The following is a 17,059-nucleotide window of genomic DNA, read 5'->3' as shown; positions in this document are numbered from 1 at the left end:
CTGTTTGCCTGTTGCACCACAGTGTGTTTGATCATCATAAGCAGAACAAAGTTTAACCTCAGACCTGCCATCATAACAATGGGGCGTGTGTGAATGAGCAGGGAGACTGTAGTTTATGCAGGATATGCATCTGCATATTCAGTGTGTATATGTGTATGATTCTATCTCTCAATCGCCTTAAGAAAAACATAGCAAGAGCTGAGTAAACATGTGCTCTCTTCTATTCATTTATAGCATTAGCTAAACCAACATACTATTGGCAGGTAACTGATTCCCTACTCATATTTTTTTTGCCACTGTTGATTGGGTGGCATACTCATTATATTGCAAAATTAATTAAAGTTTTTAATTTAGAAGAAAATCATGTAACAGAAATCATTGTGAACTCAAAGTTCTCAGACAAAATGAAAATGAAAGCTATTAAAAAAAACCCACATGAATAACACAATTATTTTAAATTAAAGGGCAGAATGACATTCTCACAAAGTAGGTGTTCAAATTGGCTCACAATTCCTGAAACCCAGCTACCCTGAGCAGTCCAGCATTACTAAACTACTGTGTTAGGAGAGGAACAGCAGACAGGGGCTCAGGACATTAAATACATCTCAAATGCCATGTGACATTTAGGTAACTAGCTCTACTGTTTCAGCAGAGAAAGTCAAAGGGCAAATAATGACCAGAGAGATATAAATAGGAGGTCAAGGCTGTTCTCAGCTGAAAAGGCCAAGGGCAAATAAAGTTTAGACCTGAGCGCAATGCAAAGGAATGCATTTCATTGCCAAGTCCAAATCCTCACAGGACGATACTGTACTAAGAGTATAGACAGTGGTGACTAAAATCCACAGGGAAACACAGATTTCATGCAGGGCTGAAATAGAATAGCATTCAGTTTTGATTGGCAGTTATTGTTCTAGCAAATAAAATCACCTGTACATCCTATTCACCCTTTTAGAGAGTATCTGCTTTTATTCTGCATTATAATATGCATTACCTGTAGAAAGAAGACACTTATGTGACACATAATGATGCAATGCATTCAAAAATGTAAACCAAATTCAATGAAGGAAGCCTGGCATTGGAATATTGGTTGCAAATATGTATTTACATCTTCACAAGTAATATGATAAAATAATAAAATATCTTTCAAAGTAAAATATATAAAAGAAATATAAAAAACAAAATAAAGATTTATCACCTGTGTTTTGGCCTTTCTGATTACATGACTACACTGTGACAAATCATAACGTTACATTTAATTGTGATTATAGGAAGTTGTTTGAGAACCTAAGTTGTGTTGTATCAACTAATCTCAAACTGCCTGGGAAATGTCTGACATGGCCCATTTAAATTTAAAGCATAACTGTAATTAATAAACAATACAGTATATAATTAAAAGCACAGAACCTGACACATGAGAAGACTTAGGAGAATTTTTTTCCTTAAAAAATGATTAAGTTCATCATGGCAATAGCTTTTATTTTATATGATAAATTATTAATAAAAGTGTCTGTTGGCAATTTAACCTTTGATCTCTACCTGTGTATTTAAAGTGTTACGTAACATAAAGGGCATTTTGAAATTCTCTGCATTAACCAAATGCACATACGAAGGCACAATAAAAGCAGTAATAACCATTATTAATTGTACATCTGCCATCAGTGTTAAACACCTCTGCTGCATAGAACCTTTGAGCTGCATGAGGGTCTGATCAAGCTGCTCTCCACAAGCAGGCAGAGGGTCTCAGCTCAGCTGGGGTTCCAGTCTGACACAAGAGGCACCACAACACACATAGCTAAGCTTTGAACACAGGGTTGATAGAAGTTGCAATGATAAGTCTTCCTTTTGGATCTTGTTGGTTAGAGTAAAATTAGACATAACACAGTTTGTATTCATTATGTACCCTGTTTGAAACCACTGGTTTATGAATTATTTTTTGCCCATCACTTTTCTGTAGTAATAGCACGGATGAGCTTTGAGTCTTTCGTAAGAATACACCTTATGTGCAGGTTAGTATGGTCTCCACACAGTTATAGGTCCAGTCCTGTTTCTCATTGATGGGCAGCACATGTTGGCACACCTGGAAAACAGGACATACATGTTTGCATGAGCATCTAAAACACCATATAATCATTTAATTCCAACATAGTTCATCATTTGTACTTTAATCATTTGTATTATCATAGAAGTATTTTTTTAATTCAGAATGGACAATGTAATTGTAAATTTGAATATAGTAGAGTGGAAATTTTGTATTTCCAAGATGTGCATCTCTAATTATGATAATAATCAAGATATTTATCAGATTGTCAGAGAGAACAAGGAAAAACTTCATACCATCTTGGTCCGGGCTGGCACCTCCACAGCAAACACACTCATGCCTCTACTGCTGCTGCAGTTCCTGCTCTGCTCATTGTTTACATGTACAGTCACTCTCTGGTTGGTCTGCAACACAAAAACTATTGGTGAATGGATGAACTCAATGAAATCAATGAATGTGCAGAAATCAATTTCACCAGCTAAATGTATAGAGGACTGCTAGAGTTGTTGATGAATTCTAAGAGACTGGGTAAGTACAAAAAACTAAATAAATAACTGATCTAAATAAACACTCTCATCATAACTAGGTAAACTGTTTCCCCTGTTCAGTTGTTTTATTGTATCACCGGATCATTCTTTTAGAGTAGTTCCTGTTGCTATGAGAATGGATACTGCTGCTGCATATCAATTACAACGGGGTGAATGGTCTTTAGCAGCCACAGACTGTAGCAGCACTGTACTCAGAGAGAATGTCTAATTCAAATCTTGGCAGCTGTTTTCCATATGAAATATATAGACATACTTATTGTACAGTAAACACTCTGATGCTCGGATCAATACCACATTCAATAAATAAGACTCTAGTGTTCATTAATTCTCTCATTGAAAGGTGGACTGTCAGCTGGCCATTAAGATGCATAGAGCCTGAACTAACACAGTCAACCAGGAATTGACTCATCCATTTGCGATACTGCTGACCTGTGTGAGCATCTTCACATCAATGGTCCTGTATGGCCTTGTGTCACATTTTGGATATTACATTTTTTTTTAGAATAAATGTACCTGCAGTTAAATAATAACTCCTACACAAAGTGTGTTGCCTACCTTGTTGGCTATGAGGGAGGAGATCCTGTGCTCTCCCCGGTATGTGTAGATGAAAACATTGTCTTGTCCCCTCAGTGCTTTGGCCCCTGTCCTGGCTGTGATGGACTTCTGCAGGGCCTGGTTCAGAAGCTTTGGTCCTGAGTCCATACTGAGTGGCTGGATTGACAGCTGAGTGTCTTCACAGTGAACATCTATCTGGAATGGACAAGCCTGACAGAGTGGGAGGAAGGGGTGTTCATTTAATTTGTTAGTAGGACTCAAGTGAATTATTGAAAGTCTAGAAGTGTTTCTCTCTCTCTCTCTCTCTCTGGAGAAACCAAGTGGGAGAAACAAGAATGTTGATTCAATAGACTATGTGATAGATGTAGCAGCAATCCACTCCTTATTGTAGCATAAAAATGTCTATAGAGATAAATAAGAGTAAAATAGTCATAAAAATGGTCATAATAATGCTGTTTGTGTGTGTTGTGTGTAATGTTGTGTAGAATAACTTACTGAGGTGGAAGCCTTAAATTTAAGCATATTAGGGTCACATCATGCCATAATGTATCGAGTGAAATCAGATGTGTAAACCTACCTCGACTAACTCCAGCATGCGGTTGTAGCCCATGGCTTCCAGGGTGACCCACAGGTCTGCAGGGTCTCCATCTTTCTCTGTGGCCTCCATCAGGTTCAGCTCCATGAAGCCCTGCCGTGTCAGCTGGTTCTTTCTCATATCAAAGTTTTCTGCCCCCCCAAAAAACATGCAGTTAATACTAATCATTGGTTGACAAAAGTTGTCACTGGCTTTCCTATGTATCAGTGCTGTATTGGAAATGATTACCTTTGCAGACCGCCCAGGCATCCTTGTCACATTTCTCTCCACTGGTCCTCAGCTCAAAGAAATTGTACTCTTCCAGACTGAGCAAACCATTTCCATCCAGGTCTATAACCTCAAAGATGTCAGACAGCGCCTCCCTGTGGCACAAAGGGAGCAATACAGACACATTTCATGACAGACCTAGAATTACACATCCTCCATTCATTCTCCAGTCCATCTTTCCATTCATCTTACCATTACACTACTACAATAGCAACACAGCAAGCAACGCAGTCAAGACTTTTGTCCAGCAGCCACAGGAATGTATCAAAGCACAGATTATACTACAGTGTTTGTTATTTTTTATGCCAAAGATATTTTTCTGATGATGTGCATGTTGAGTATTTTATATATACACATTAGTACTTTAAACATTAGTGGACAATTTCAGTTTTTCTCTCCTTAACCAAAACTGGAGACAACAGCTGAGAGTAAAAAAGTAAGATCCATTTGGTAAATCAAGAGCTTTGTGTGTTTTTTTTTTTAATATTGATGATGAATGAAGCAGACAAGTACACACATACATGTATATACAGACACACACAAACCTGAGGTCCCTGGTGAGGTCTAGTTCTCCAGTGTCGGTCCTGTAGACAAGCTCCACAGATTTATTAGAAGGGCTCTTTTTGCTCTTTTTCTTTAATCTGCAGCCACTGGTGAAGGGAAGCAGGTAGTACGTCCCAGCATTCAGTTCTCCTTTCCAAACATATGTCTGTAGGAACAAAAGAGTAGCTAAATGAGTTACAAATGCTTGGCATATCCTGGAATTTTCATCCGGCATCTAGGGATAAATATTTGATACAAGATTTTTTTTCTATGAACACACAAACTCCCTTAAATATCATATCATATATACCTCTTTGTCTTTTGACTCGGTGAAGTGCACTAAAGTTGGGTCTTCTTTGGTTTCCCCAGCTGACATGATAAAAAGAGCTGTATCCACTGTGATCCAGGATGAACACTTGTCTGTAAAGTAACAGGATTACAGGAATATGTAAAGTAAATCACATTTTCACCTCACAAAATCTCAGCCTCTGGGCACTTTTCACTCTAATGATTGTGAAAACATGAGTATAACAAAAAAGGAAGTGAATTAATTAAAAAAGAGGATTTTTTTTTACCGTAGCCATTGCTTTGTCAGCAATCCTACCAATGAACAAACAAGTATTTCTGTATTTTGTCATTGATTATACCACTCAAGCCTATTATAAACACTTCCAACAGAATACTTATACTATTTGTGTATGTGGTTGTTTCCTTTTACCACATACTTCCACTATTTTACATTCTAGGTTTAACAGATTAAACAACAAAAACAAAACAACATATTCAATGGAAAACTACCATATACAAAACATATCATACAATATGTTAACTGTTAACATTTTCTGACGGCAGCAGGAGTATTGAGTGTGTTGAGTATTTCTATACCAAAACATAAACAGGTGGAAACTCCAATTTTATAAACTGTACCACATCCTCTTCTTATTGTTTGTTATAAATTATTGCCCACTGAGCTGGAACACAATCTAGCACATTTCCTACAAACTCTGACCTGCTGCCACACAATGTAAAATACAGTGCAGTGGCCAATAAATGAAGTCAGTCTTCTGTATGGTCTTTTCGTTTATGATTCATGATCTGAAAATTACTAGGGCGATACTTTATTTATGTTACAATGTCACAAAAAGCCTCTTTAAAACTGTGCAACTACACTGGGTGCTACTACAACTCTGGTGTCGAAATGGTGCAGCAAGCAGCCCATCAGGAAATTAAAATATGGGACTTCTAAGATATGAATCCTGATCAATCGAGGTTCAAATCCAGAATCCACAGAAGAAAACTACTAATTTTCCACTAGCTCCAGGGGTGCTGTTCTATTCCTGATCCTAATTTCTGACCTCGCTAATCAGGGAAGCAAGCAGAAATAAGACGTCCAAACAGCTGACCAGGTTATCATTTTTAACCATTTTTGCAATTTTTGTTTCTTATGCGGAACATAAACCAGTGTAAGTACCAGGTCTGTGGCTGAGGCTGAGTGGTTGGATGGTTAGGTAGACGTTGGTTGTCTGGGGGACATGGAGCTGGTACTGCAGAGAGCTGATACTCCCATCATCCTCCAAGAAGAAACATCCTTTCATGCAACTGTGATGCCACTCCTGGAACAATGGACAACAGATTCTCCTGCTTATCCAACAGACTCACTACATTCATACAAACTTTCATTCAAACAGAGTGGCCAATAAAGCAGAAAAATAATTATTTCTAAACTTTATCAGACATTGACCCAGTCCCTCTGAAATATTACATGCAGTATTTTATGTTATGTATCCTAATATATTTGATGATGTGTGGTCTCTGTTTAGATCCTGACACAATCTCAACAAACAGTTTTGCTGCCTGACAACAAAATGCATTTATTCATTCAACAGAAACCAAAACTAATTTGCAGTTCCTATTAAAAGGGGGATTGATCTTGCAACAGGCGACATATATTTTGGCATGAAAAAGCGAATTAAGCAGTCAATCATGTCAGTGAGGTTGCTCACTTGATTAAAAGAAACTGCCTTTGTGATAATTATCACTACAACCTTCAGGGGGCATATTCATTATTTCACAGTTTATCTCAGCTCAGCAGTGTGTAAACACTTGTTATTCTCATGCTGAGCCAGAGGAGGGCAGAAGTGTTACACTCTGTTTCTGCTGCAGGCTGAAGTAAATCTCCCTCGAGTACCTGATATGGCAAATTGGAGTCCATTTAACTTTGATAAATACAGCCTTTTCAATCTTGGGCCAGCGGTCATTCAAAACTATCAAGAGGCTACTTTGGCCATATTTATGAATCCTAATATTTCTCTCATTTTGAAATCCTGTTGTTCCTCTGTCTGGCAGCACAACTGAAATGAGACAATAATTTGAAATTGAACAGGAACATCAAAACAAGGAAGTTTTCCTTCCACTCATTGGAGACACATTAAATGAAAACACAGTTGATGTGGACACACAGTAAGAGGACATTGAGGGCCACGCAAGTCTGGAATAGGCTATATATCCTTTTAGTGGACAAATAAATCACCAAGTTAAACAAAGAAAGTACCATAAAGACGGAGCATGTCACTCCTTTAGAGAAAAGCCATTTTCTCAAAGTATTTATCTTGGGCTGTGAGAGGCATAAAAGATCAAATCATAACACTTCAGTGGTTTGTCCAGACAATATTAAATGAGGGAAATTGCCATAGGCACCCGTCTACTGCTTAAAGACATCAGAATTAATGCCCCCATAGAGAGAGGGTCAGCCTGCAGACTAATACAGGCGCTGTCACCTGCTCTGGCCACAGGTCTGATTTACTGTTACACAGAGGGTCACATACACCAAACCAGCCACAAACACACACACACATAAATACACATCAATACACACACACACACACACACACACAAACACACACACACACACAACCACACACACTTGAACTTTGCCTTATCTTATAATTCTAACCTCTACATAAATACTGAGAATGAGTAATCCTTACTGCCCAGCTTTCTGTTCATTAAGACACATTTACATCTGACAAGGCACACACACACACACACACACACACACACACACACACACACACACAGATACACATACACAATCATACCACTACAAAAACACAGCCTACCCTCCACCCACCACCTCCCAATTATCAGCCTGTGGCAATATAGCAGCCAATATAGCGAGGAGAACTTCCCTCGGAGGTAATCTCTGGACACACATTCTTTTACCTCGATGATGTCTGGCCCTTTCCAATCTCAACACAATGCTTGGACCTGAGAGATGGAGCAGGGGGCTGTTAGTTTTATTTATTTATTTACTTTTTTTTCCTTGCTGTAAAGCAAACCAGGCGAGGTTAAGCCAAAAAGAGTGAAAACAAAGAGCAAGGGATCAATACAGTGTATATCTATCCACCCAGGACTAAATTCGCCCATCAAAAACACTGGGTGGCAGTGATAGTGGGAGAGCCATGGGGCTGCAGGGTCCTTTTTATCATGGGGTCTCATGTACGAAGATCACTGATGGTTAATCTGTATGATTCATAATATAGCATTTTGCTAATAAAAAACAATAAAAAATGCAGTGTAAATAACATAACTAACAACATAATAGTAATTTTAAATTTCAGTTGAAACAGCTTTTAAAGAGCAATCTGTCGTGTAGCCATAAGTAATCAGGTTCTCGTCATTGAGATTTATGGTAATTATATAGGTATCATTGTTTTTGTTTTTACCTGTTTAGTGTGTTTTCTTGTTGAGTTTCATATTTGTATTAAGGCCCATCTCAGGACAGGCATTGTAATCTAGATTGGGCTATAAATACTGTGCATGTGGCATTGGTCCGTGTCCTAAAGTTATCCCTACTAAAATAAATATTAAATAAACATTAAATAAATAGAGCAGTGATTATAAAATTGGATCTTTAAAGGACTTCAGAGTGGGTAATATCTATACATCTGTGTGTCTTCTTACTGAATCTTGAATTATGGTTGTAACTCTCTGCTTACCAGCCAGGTTGCACGAATCATGGTCACTATCTCCCCTTCCTGAGTTACAGCACTGAAGAATGGCCTGAAGTGTTTTTGCAGAACATTATGATGTCACAATGAAACTGAGCTCTGACCATTTGGATTAAAAATGTCACCACTTCATCATTTTATCCAATTAGACATTTGTGTTAAATTGTGTCATAATTAGCATTTGAATTTGTGAGTTATGGGCAAAAACGTGTACTGTGAGGCCACAGTGACCTTGACCTTTGACCTAATCAGTTCATCCTTGAGTCAAAACAAACATTTGCGCCTAATTTTAAGAAATTCCCTCAAGTGTTACTGAGATATCACATTCACAAAGCCAAAACTGTGAGTTCACTGTGACCTTAACCTTTGACCTTTGACCACCAAAATCTAATCTGTTCATCCTTGAGTCCGAGTGAACGTTTGGGCCTGATCAGATAAAATTCTCTCAAGGTGTTAGTGATTTATCATGTTCAAAAGAATGGGACAAGCTGAAAACATGCCTCTGGCCCTGGCTGTCACCAGTGCAGAGGCATAAAAATCCCTAAATACTAAAACATTATGACTATACTAAACGTAACTCCTATAGTTTACCTGTAAGCCTGAAGGTTCTGGTGTCTTGCTGGCCTTAGTGCTGCTGGATGTCATTGTGATTGAGTTTGACAGGGAGGACCGTCTGCTGCGAGCGGAGGAAGGACGAGAAGACGATCGGCTGTCTGAAACAAACACATATCAGACACAAAGATGAGAAATCACAAAGACAAATACATATGCTAAAAATACATATACAAAAATACATGTAAAATACAACAGAGGGCTCAACTGGCTGACTGACAGATTAAGTACAACCCTCCCCTGTCCAAACAGTAAACACAAAAGAGAGATGAGGCGCACAACATAATTGACACTGTAATCTGTCTTCTCAGAAGTCCAGTCCCAAGTTCAAGTGAAGATGGCTGCTTTGCATTTGGGTTGGCTAAAAAAGTGTCATCTCATGTTCAACCCCATTCTAATTAATTATGGTGGCATTTTAAATCAAAAATGGCACAACGGAACCCTCTCAAATCCATTACCTTGCACAACTTTTTTTCTCGAACACTAATTGAAGCCAGAAAATATCAATTCACTAATGAGGGGTCTGATTGTTTCCAAGCCCAGGAAATCAAGTAATGTGATAGGCTTACAAGCAAATTACCGTAGCAGAGAATAAATAGACCAACTGTCATGGTATTTGTCATGGATCCATTTTGTATTGATGAGAGTATTTTAATCTAGAGGACCAAATTGCAGCTGTGTTGTGAAAGTGGACAAAGATGCACTGAAACGTGGCCTAACAAAAGCTTCAGTGTGAGGTTGTATTGAATGTTGGAGTATTGTTTCAGCACTGGTGGTTCCCTGGTGTTAGAAAACTGCAAGAACTGAACTAAATAGACCAATTATCAGAGAAACACCATGACAGTCCATCAATTGGCCTGACTGTTAGACACAAAACACCTAATACATAATTTAATCTCATCAATTATTTGTGAAAAATCAGCCAAAATTACCCATGTCGCATACAGTTACAGTGCATTTCTGAGAGAAGTACTGGTTTATACTGACAAATGTAAGACCAAATGAGCAGTCAAAACAGTTTTTGAGCTCCAAGAATAACCTATTCAACATGTGCGATCACGTAGCTTCTCATGTCAGAGCCTTGTTAAAATGTAACAGGTATAAATCAATACCTGGGAGAGGCACAATAATGTGATAATCCCGACTACTGTGTGGGAGCTCATTTGTTTTTGCAGTGGTGGTCGACTGGGCCCTCCTCTCTACCGCCATCTAATCCCTCATCATCTCCCCAGTGAGAAGTGGTGGGATCCTCCAAATCAATAGCATGAACATGGACTGACCATTTAAATCAACCCCATCTATCTTCCCGCTGTGGGGTTGTCCCTGGCTCACTCATCCAGGGTCTCTGTTCTTCTCTTTCCACAAAACACTGGTTTAAAAATGAAAAAGGTAGATTTTTACACCCATCTTCAACTGACTGAAGGTGGTGTCTGTTGGTTCATTATCTGTGGTAGCAGATGACTGCAGCTGGACGTGAACCCAGTCCTTGCTTGTTTAGACTACAAAAACATATCTTTTTGGCAAGTTCTTACTCCAAAGCCAGAGCTGAAAACCAACATTTTTCATCAGTGTAGACAGAGCTTTTGTCAATCTCTTAATGACAGAAATGATTACCCAAATCACAACACTTTACAGTCTCCTCCCTCCAAACAAGCAGCTCTAATTGTGCAGCTATTGTGATGTATGGACTGTCTTAATGAGGTGATTTGTCATACAGGGAGTGAAAAATCGATCAATAACAGAGCTATTATTTATTCATCAAAACTAATCGGTGAGGCGTATTGGGGCAATCGGTGTACATCTTTGGAAAGAGAGTATTATACTGTACTGTATACTGTATATCTATGATAGGCTGCTACTATGGACATGTAGCTCTGTATACCGATGCAATGATATCTCTCTGAGCACAGCATTAAATGTTTATTGACACAAACAGATCATTTCTTTTTAAAACAAACACAAATTCAGAACCAGTCTTCTTAATGTTCTGGGAAGCCACGTGTCCTACCTTTCTTGAGTGTCGCATCTGATGTTTCTGGAGGCTGAGGGTGAGTTGCTGCCACTGCTGCTGCTGACGATGCTGATGACACAGAGCTCTTTGGGGGGCTGTATGACTGGCTGCCAAAGTTCTGCCTCTTCAGCTTGGCATCAGCCTCGAGCCTCTCCAAAGCAGCCATCTGACATTGTTCTACTGTAGACACAAGCAATCTGCAGAACTGACAGCAACAGGAAACCATCCGTCAGAAGATGATACATGAGCACAGTTTTGAGGTAATGGAGAGGGTCAGAAATGCTTGCGTTGAGGTAAGCATATGACACTAAATAAAGACAAGCTTGGAGCAAATCATGGGAGAAAAACTGTTGTTTTTGTTTGTACTATTGAATTTTCAGTGCAACTTTGAGTCTCGTTGTGTCTCATAGTCTTGGACACACAAGACAACCTAGTATAGTAGAAGAGAAGTCACTTCATACTTGTCCAAACTTACTTCTGTATAGTCCAGTTTGCCATCTTTGTTGATGTCAGCTAATGAGAAAATGGTATTCACCTCTTCAGTGGTCATCTTGTCTCCTCTCTGGAAGAGTCAACATATTTTCTTTAGTAGTAAAAACATCAGACTAAAAATATCAGTGATTTTAATTATTTTATGTCTACACAGTTCACATCTGTAATATCACATTAATGTGTCCCCAGTTGTTGGTTTAGCTCAGTTGGCCAATTGTACAACGTCACTCAAGTCACTCAAAATGAACAACCGTAGCATTCATAAACAATAAATGATTGTTGCAGATCTGTCTAATAAAAAATGCTCTAAACTACTCACAGTAGTGAGGGCCTTCTCCAGTTCACTGTGTGTGATGTACCCATCACCGTTTACATCCATCTTTTTGAAAGCTCTCATCAGCTCAGTTTCCTCAGTTTTCTTCTCACACTTGAGAATTTCACAGAAGTCATCAAAGTTTAGTTTAGATGTTCTTGGGGTCCAGTATTTATTGAGAGTGGCATGGGATGGATTTCTTCCTGCTTGCTGGAGAACTGAATGGGATAAATGGAGAACTGACTACAGAAGTAGCAAAGGCAAAGGACAGAAAACTGTAGCACAACTGTTTTTGCACAATGTAACATCTGAACCACTGATTACTAGAAAAATTAACCACTCAGCACGCACTTCTTCTCTGTTATTTTCCCCTCTAGAGGTTGGGAAAAATCACTGTCTCAGATATTCTGCATCAGCTCTTTATCTCTCCTTTTATGCACATTTCCCCAAAATTAATTCATACATGTGATATTTCTGATAACTGGGGTCATCACAAGATGCTCTGTGAAACTGATTTATGTTTAGCAGCACAGCATGGGTTTGTAACGATGATTCACCGGCTGGTCAGTGTGGGTCTAAGAGTTTAAAGAGGAAACCTAACCAGAACAAAATCATATTATCCTCTTCCAAATACTACCTGGACGTGGAAGTCAGTATCTACAAATACAGACAACTGTCTCTCTAAGATGGACGTTAGAGCATCAAAACTCAATGTCATCATCTGATTTGTCTTGCAGAGAGGTTCATAAATACTGAATTAATGCTAGTGGCCAGCTAAATTTGGTGGCTCATACATTTTTTGAGATATCAGTATTTAGATGTTAAAAAGGAAATCCCTTATATCCTATAGATAATATCATGACTGCCTTCAAGGTGCTCTCGTTCAGTGTTTCCAGATAACATCATCTCAATAGCCTGAGCTAACGTTATAGAAACAGCACGAAAATTAAATCGATCAAAGATGTATTTTCGTTTGACGTAACACTGACAGTTGCCTTACGAGCAAGTAGTTTTAAGTTAGCTTACCACGACATAACTGCTGTTTCGAAGTGATATTTGTCAAACTAGATTTGAACACGGCGAGATACGATGCTCTGCACTGCACGTAGAAAGCCTCCGCTTCATCGGAAGGACGAGGTGACTCCTGAAAAGACATCTTTGGGGGATGAGATCGACCTGGATAACGTTTGCTAGCTCACTACAATATAGAAACCAAACAGGAGGTACCCTAGGCGAGATGGTATAATTTTTACTTCTTTATCACATTGCAATAATCGCCTGGAAGCATGCAAAATACATTATCTTGTATCAAATAGCAGTTAGCGGTGCCATTTGTCGAAAACCGTTGCTATGCGCAGCTTGTTGCTACGTAAACAAAAACTCGTCGGTGTTCATCGAAGCACGACACTGAAGAAACAAACATTAAATGTTCCCGTTGCTGTTAAAAACTGCAATGCAATGCCTTTCGTGACGATTATATCTCCATAAAAAATTAAAATGTCAGAATTTAAATATAGATATATATTTTTTGGGTTTCAGGATGTCTGGTGCGTTGTCCTAGCCATTTTCTAAGTGAGGGGATACCGGAACTATATATACGACAGATAATGTTCTGCACGAACTGTTTGAATGTAGTAATGGCGCCTGTTTCATAAATTTGGAACAAACTTATGCACTGACGCTGTCTGCAACACAAAATGCCGTGAGTTTTGTCCACTGTATCTTTTTAATGTATCTTGTTGTCACCTAACGAGACTTGCACCCTAAATAGTACTTTTTCTGCTGTCAGAATAGTCTAGTCTATAAACAGCACTGGCTGTTAACATTATAGTTACAGTATCACCTAGTTTGTGTCTGTGTCTGTTTATGATAGATTAAATTATTTGTGGGCTAATTGTGTTGTCACTGGAATCGTAATAAAATCCACTGAATATTCCAATAAACAAGAATGCCTTAGTTGTTTTATGTAACTTCTAATAAAATCAAGCAATGCAGTGAGGCTTAACTTTTTTAATGACAGTGCCCAATAGCATCCAGCTTCCAAAAAAATACCAGTACTTGCAAGACACCACACAACTCTGACTGGGGCTGCAAGTTCTCAAGCAGGTGTGGTGACAAATGCCCCTACAGGTTTCTGAAGAGATGTCATGTGTACAATATCACAAAAGTTGTGCCTAAGGCACAGACGCATGGGCTACTCATAGAAAGACTGACTAACACCCTCAAACATACTGCACATATCATATTGTAAATGTGGTCCACTTTGCTTTGTCCTCTCCAAAACATTTTGTGAAGATGTGTCTCAACTACTACAAGGCAGCTGAGGTCTAAAAGTTTGAGAAAATGGCATTTGACCTGGAAGGCAGCAGTTCATTCCATTGAACTGGGAGTTTATAATCTGGGCAGGGATTGACTGAACTCTTGAAGACCCACAGTATATGTGTGACTGTGACGCAGGGCATTATTGAAAAAGTACATTTGTGCTCAATGACTTTATTCTGCGTACAGTAAACAATTATCTAAAAAACTATCAATTTAATATTTAAAGATGCGATCGTCTTATATAGTTGCAACTGTGCATAATCTGTAACTGCATTTCAGAGTATAGGCTATGGCTGTTTAATTTGAGTCACAGTGTGTAATGTAATCCTGTAGTAATATGTATATTCTAGTGAACTCTAGATTGTGGTATGAAGGTTATTGCGTGTCATCAACAGGCAAAACCAAAGTCACTGCACATGAAGAAGAGGTCCTGCAGACAGAGTTGGGAAAGTGAGTACTTAACTCAAATATTTAGATTTTATTTTGTTTTGTGCTATTTATTTTAATGTGCAGCATATTTGTCCTTAGGCTTTTTTTCACTATTAATTATCAAATAAGAGAGCCAAAGTCTGTGTAGAACACAGAGTTAAAGGGTTACAGTGAACTCCCTTTTATGAGTGGCTATATTTCAATTGCCACACTTTCCTGATGGTCATAATGACATAGCAGAATTTAATGACAGGAGACATGGAATGACGGGGATCCATCACTGGCCAAATTATCAGTGATTTACATAGCACTAAAAATAGTTGTATAAGAGTCACTTAACACAAGAACCATTTCCTTAGCCCAGGCAGACATTTGGTGTCTGGCCCATCCATCAAGACAAGCATTAGTTTTTAATTTTATAGTGCTGTCACTAATACATTACATTAGCTCGGTTTACAGTACATTCATAACACTCACTTGGTCATGTCATATTAGGGTCACTTGGGGCACAGCAGTGTTTTGAGCTATTGTAGATTTCAGCATAAATTTAATTGTATTTGCAGGAAAAAGTGGAACCCCAAACAGCTGGACTAAAAATGGATACACTTCTAAACCAATAAAATACCAAAAGTACAATAAAGCAGAACAAAAACACACAAAATAAACAAATAAAGGCATAACTGAATAAAAGAATAAATAACTGGTTTACAGAAGAGGTAGTAATCCTTTAGTTATATATAGCTTTTCAGACCAGAGAAATGCACTGTTTTGAAATAAAGGTAGCACAGATTTGGCTTACATCTGAAAACATTTTTAATGGTATGTTTATCTTATATGTACCTTTTTTGAAATTACTGTGCCTGCCTTTTCATGTGGTTTTCTTTAGACCATATCCAGGCCCATATATTTACCATACATACCTCAGGCCACTGATCAATATAAAAAATAGCCAATATATAAGTGATTAGTATTGATAAATATGAATAAACTTTTAAGATATGTCTTTTTAGCTTTTAAGACAGACTTTTATTCAATCCACTGTCATTCAGTGTCTTCAGTATAATCTGAAGCCCTCTGAACATGTAATTGCTTCACTGTCACTCTCTTTTGCTTTGACCAGATGCATTCATCAGATCCAGGAAAGAGCAGGAGGAAATATTGGTGAGAGGCTTTTTCTTTGGTCTTAAATCTTTAGAATAGGCGGAAATGTCTTTGTGTCCATCATATCCTCAAATTGAGAGATGATGGGTTTTTTATCATATACTCAATATTCACTTCTGGCATGACTTTTACTTTCAGAGTAGCTGCTTGCAGGGCTGTGTGTTTTTTCTTTTCTTTCTTCTTTTTTCACTATTTCTTTTTGGTTTCCTCATTATCTCCTCCATCCTGTATTTTAATTAGTCAGCAGAGGGCAGCAGCGAACAAGCACGTGTCCTCACTGGATCTTCTGCTGACCTGAAGACTGAGCTAAAGAGAAACAGAGAGCTGAGTAAGTACACAAAGCGATTTCCTTTGTTAAATATGATTGTGTCAGAACATCAGGTCAAAACTGAGGTTGCATGGGATTTGCTCCAGTTTTCATCGACCAAACTGGATGTACAATAGATAAAACAAGTCATGATTTACATTCTGTTTGTAATTGCTTATGGCATCAAAAAGGTGGCACTAATTTTGGATTAGGCTCTATATTTGTTGCATTTTTAAAAAAAACTTATCTGACGTTTTTGTCTTTCCAGCATCCAGAGCAGCTTCATCTTTAAAAGGAAATGAAGACCAAAAAAAACCCGGTCAAGGTAATTTATAAACAAGCCTTACTGTTTATGCTTTACACTATCTAGATAAACTCACCTATTCACATTTCTGGAATTTTATCAAATTGATCACTGAGAAGCTTTATGGCCACGTGAAAAGTGGAGCTGAAGGTTGAACAATATCACAAGATTCATTGAAGATTAAAGCTGCCACACATGTTTGAAGATATAAAAAGTTATGTCCCTGTTTGAGTCAAGCTCCTCCACTCGAGACAGAAGGCCGGTATCCCCATTTTGTGCTGACATCACAACTGGTTTTGGCCACACCATTTTTCAGTGACAGCCTTCATCAAATTTTGGTGATTGTGGCCTTTTCTGTAGATCTGTAAAAGACTAAAAGAAAACTTTTTTGTTCCATTTGTTTGCTTGATTTCAAGATAAGAAGGAAAACAAATATAGTCATGAGGGTGTTTGATACCCAAGGACATCTTCATCCACTACCACTTCACTATTTGATTTCCTTCCTCCTGCATCTTCTTTGTTATTTAACATTAACAGCATCAATGGATGCTT

General features: G+C 38.3%; 2 protein-coding genes across 8 annotated transcripts in view; one reads left to right on the top strand and one right to left on the bottom strand.

The window, feature by feature from the left end:
* Positions 1 to 939: 939 nt before the first annotated feature.
* On the bottom strand, positions 940 to 13,392 carry efcab7 (EF-hand calcium binding domain 7). The gene is made up of 13 exons (XM_071486157.1): positions 13,011 to 13,392; positions 11,991 to 12,202; positions 11,655 to 11,741; positions 11,177 to 11,384; positions 9,148 to 9,269; positions 6,018 to 6,159; positions 4,857 to 4,966; positions 4,549 to 4,712; positions 3,965 to 4,098; positions 3,719 to 3,867; positions 3,142 to 3,351; positions 2,335 to 2,442; positions 940 to 2,077 (listed from the first exon to the last, which is right to left on the bottom strand). The coding sequence occupies exons 1-13, from the start codon at positions 13,138 to 13,140 to the stop codon at positions 1,997 to 1,999; spliced, it is 1,857 nt and encodes a 618-aa protein (XP_071342258.1). The 5' UTR covers positions 13,141 to 13,392; the 3' UTR covers positions 940 to 1,996.
* The window catches only part of itgb3bp (integrin subunit beta 3 binding protein), a 31,656-nt gene continuing 27,688 nt past the window's right edge, over positions 13,092 to 17,059 (top strand). For 6 of the 7 annotated variants that reach the window (XM_071486165.1, XM_071486167.1, XM_071486166.1 and 3 more), the window contains exons 1-5: positions 13,092 to 13,224; positions 14,702 to 14,756; positions 15,856 to 15,896; positions 16,137 to 16,224; positions 16,472 to 16,528. In XM_071486165.1, coding sequence (XP_071342266.1) covers positions 13,150 to 13,224; positions 14,702 to 14,756; positions 15,856 to 15,896; positions 16,137 to 16,224; positions 16,472 to 16,528 — 316 coding nt within the window. In that variant the 5' untranslated portion in view covers positions 13,092 to 13,149. Of the gene's footprint in view, positions 13,225 to 13,539; positions 13,687 to 14,701; positions 14,757 to 15,855; positions 15,897 to 16,136; positions 16,225 to 16,471; positions 16,529 to 17,059 lie in introns of those variants that run through there. The other variant, XM_071486168.1, reaches the window with a different exon arrangement.

Source organism: Trachinotus anak, unplaced genomic scaffold (assembly GCF_046630095.1).
Source record: "Trachinotus anak isolate AG129_WGS33_773 ecotype Australia unplaced genomic scaffold, CSIRO_AGI_Tana_v1 ptg000010l, whole genome shotgun sequence".
Taxonomy (NCBI): domain Eukaryota; kingdom Metazoa; phylum Chordata; class Actinopteri; order Carangiformes; family Carangidae; genus Trachinotus; species Trachinotus anak.
This window is presented reverse-complemented; position numbering and strand designations above follow the sequence as displayed.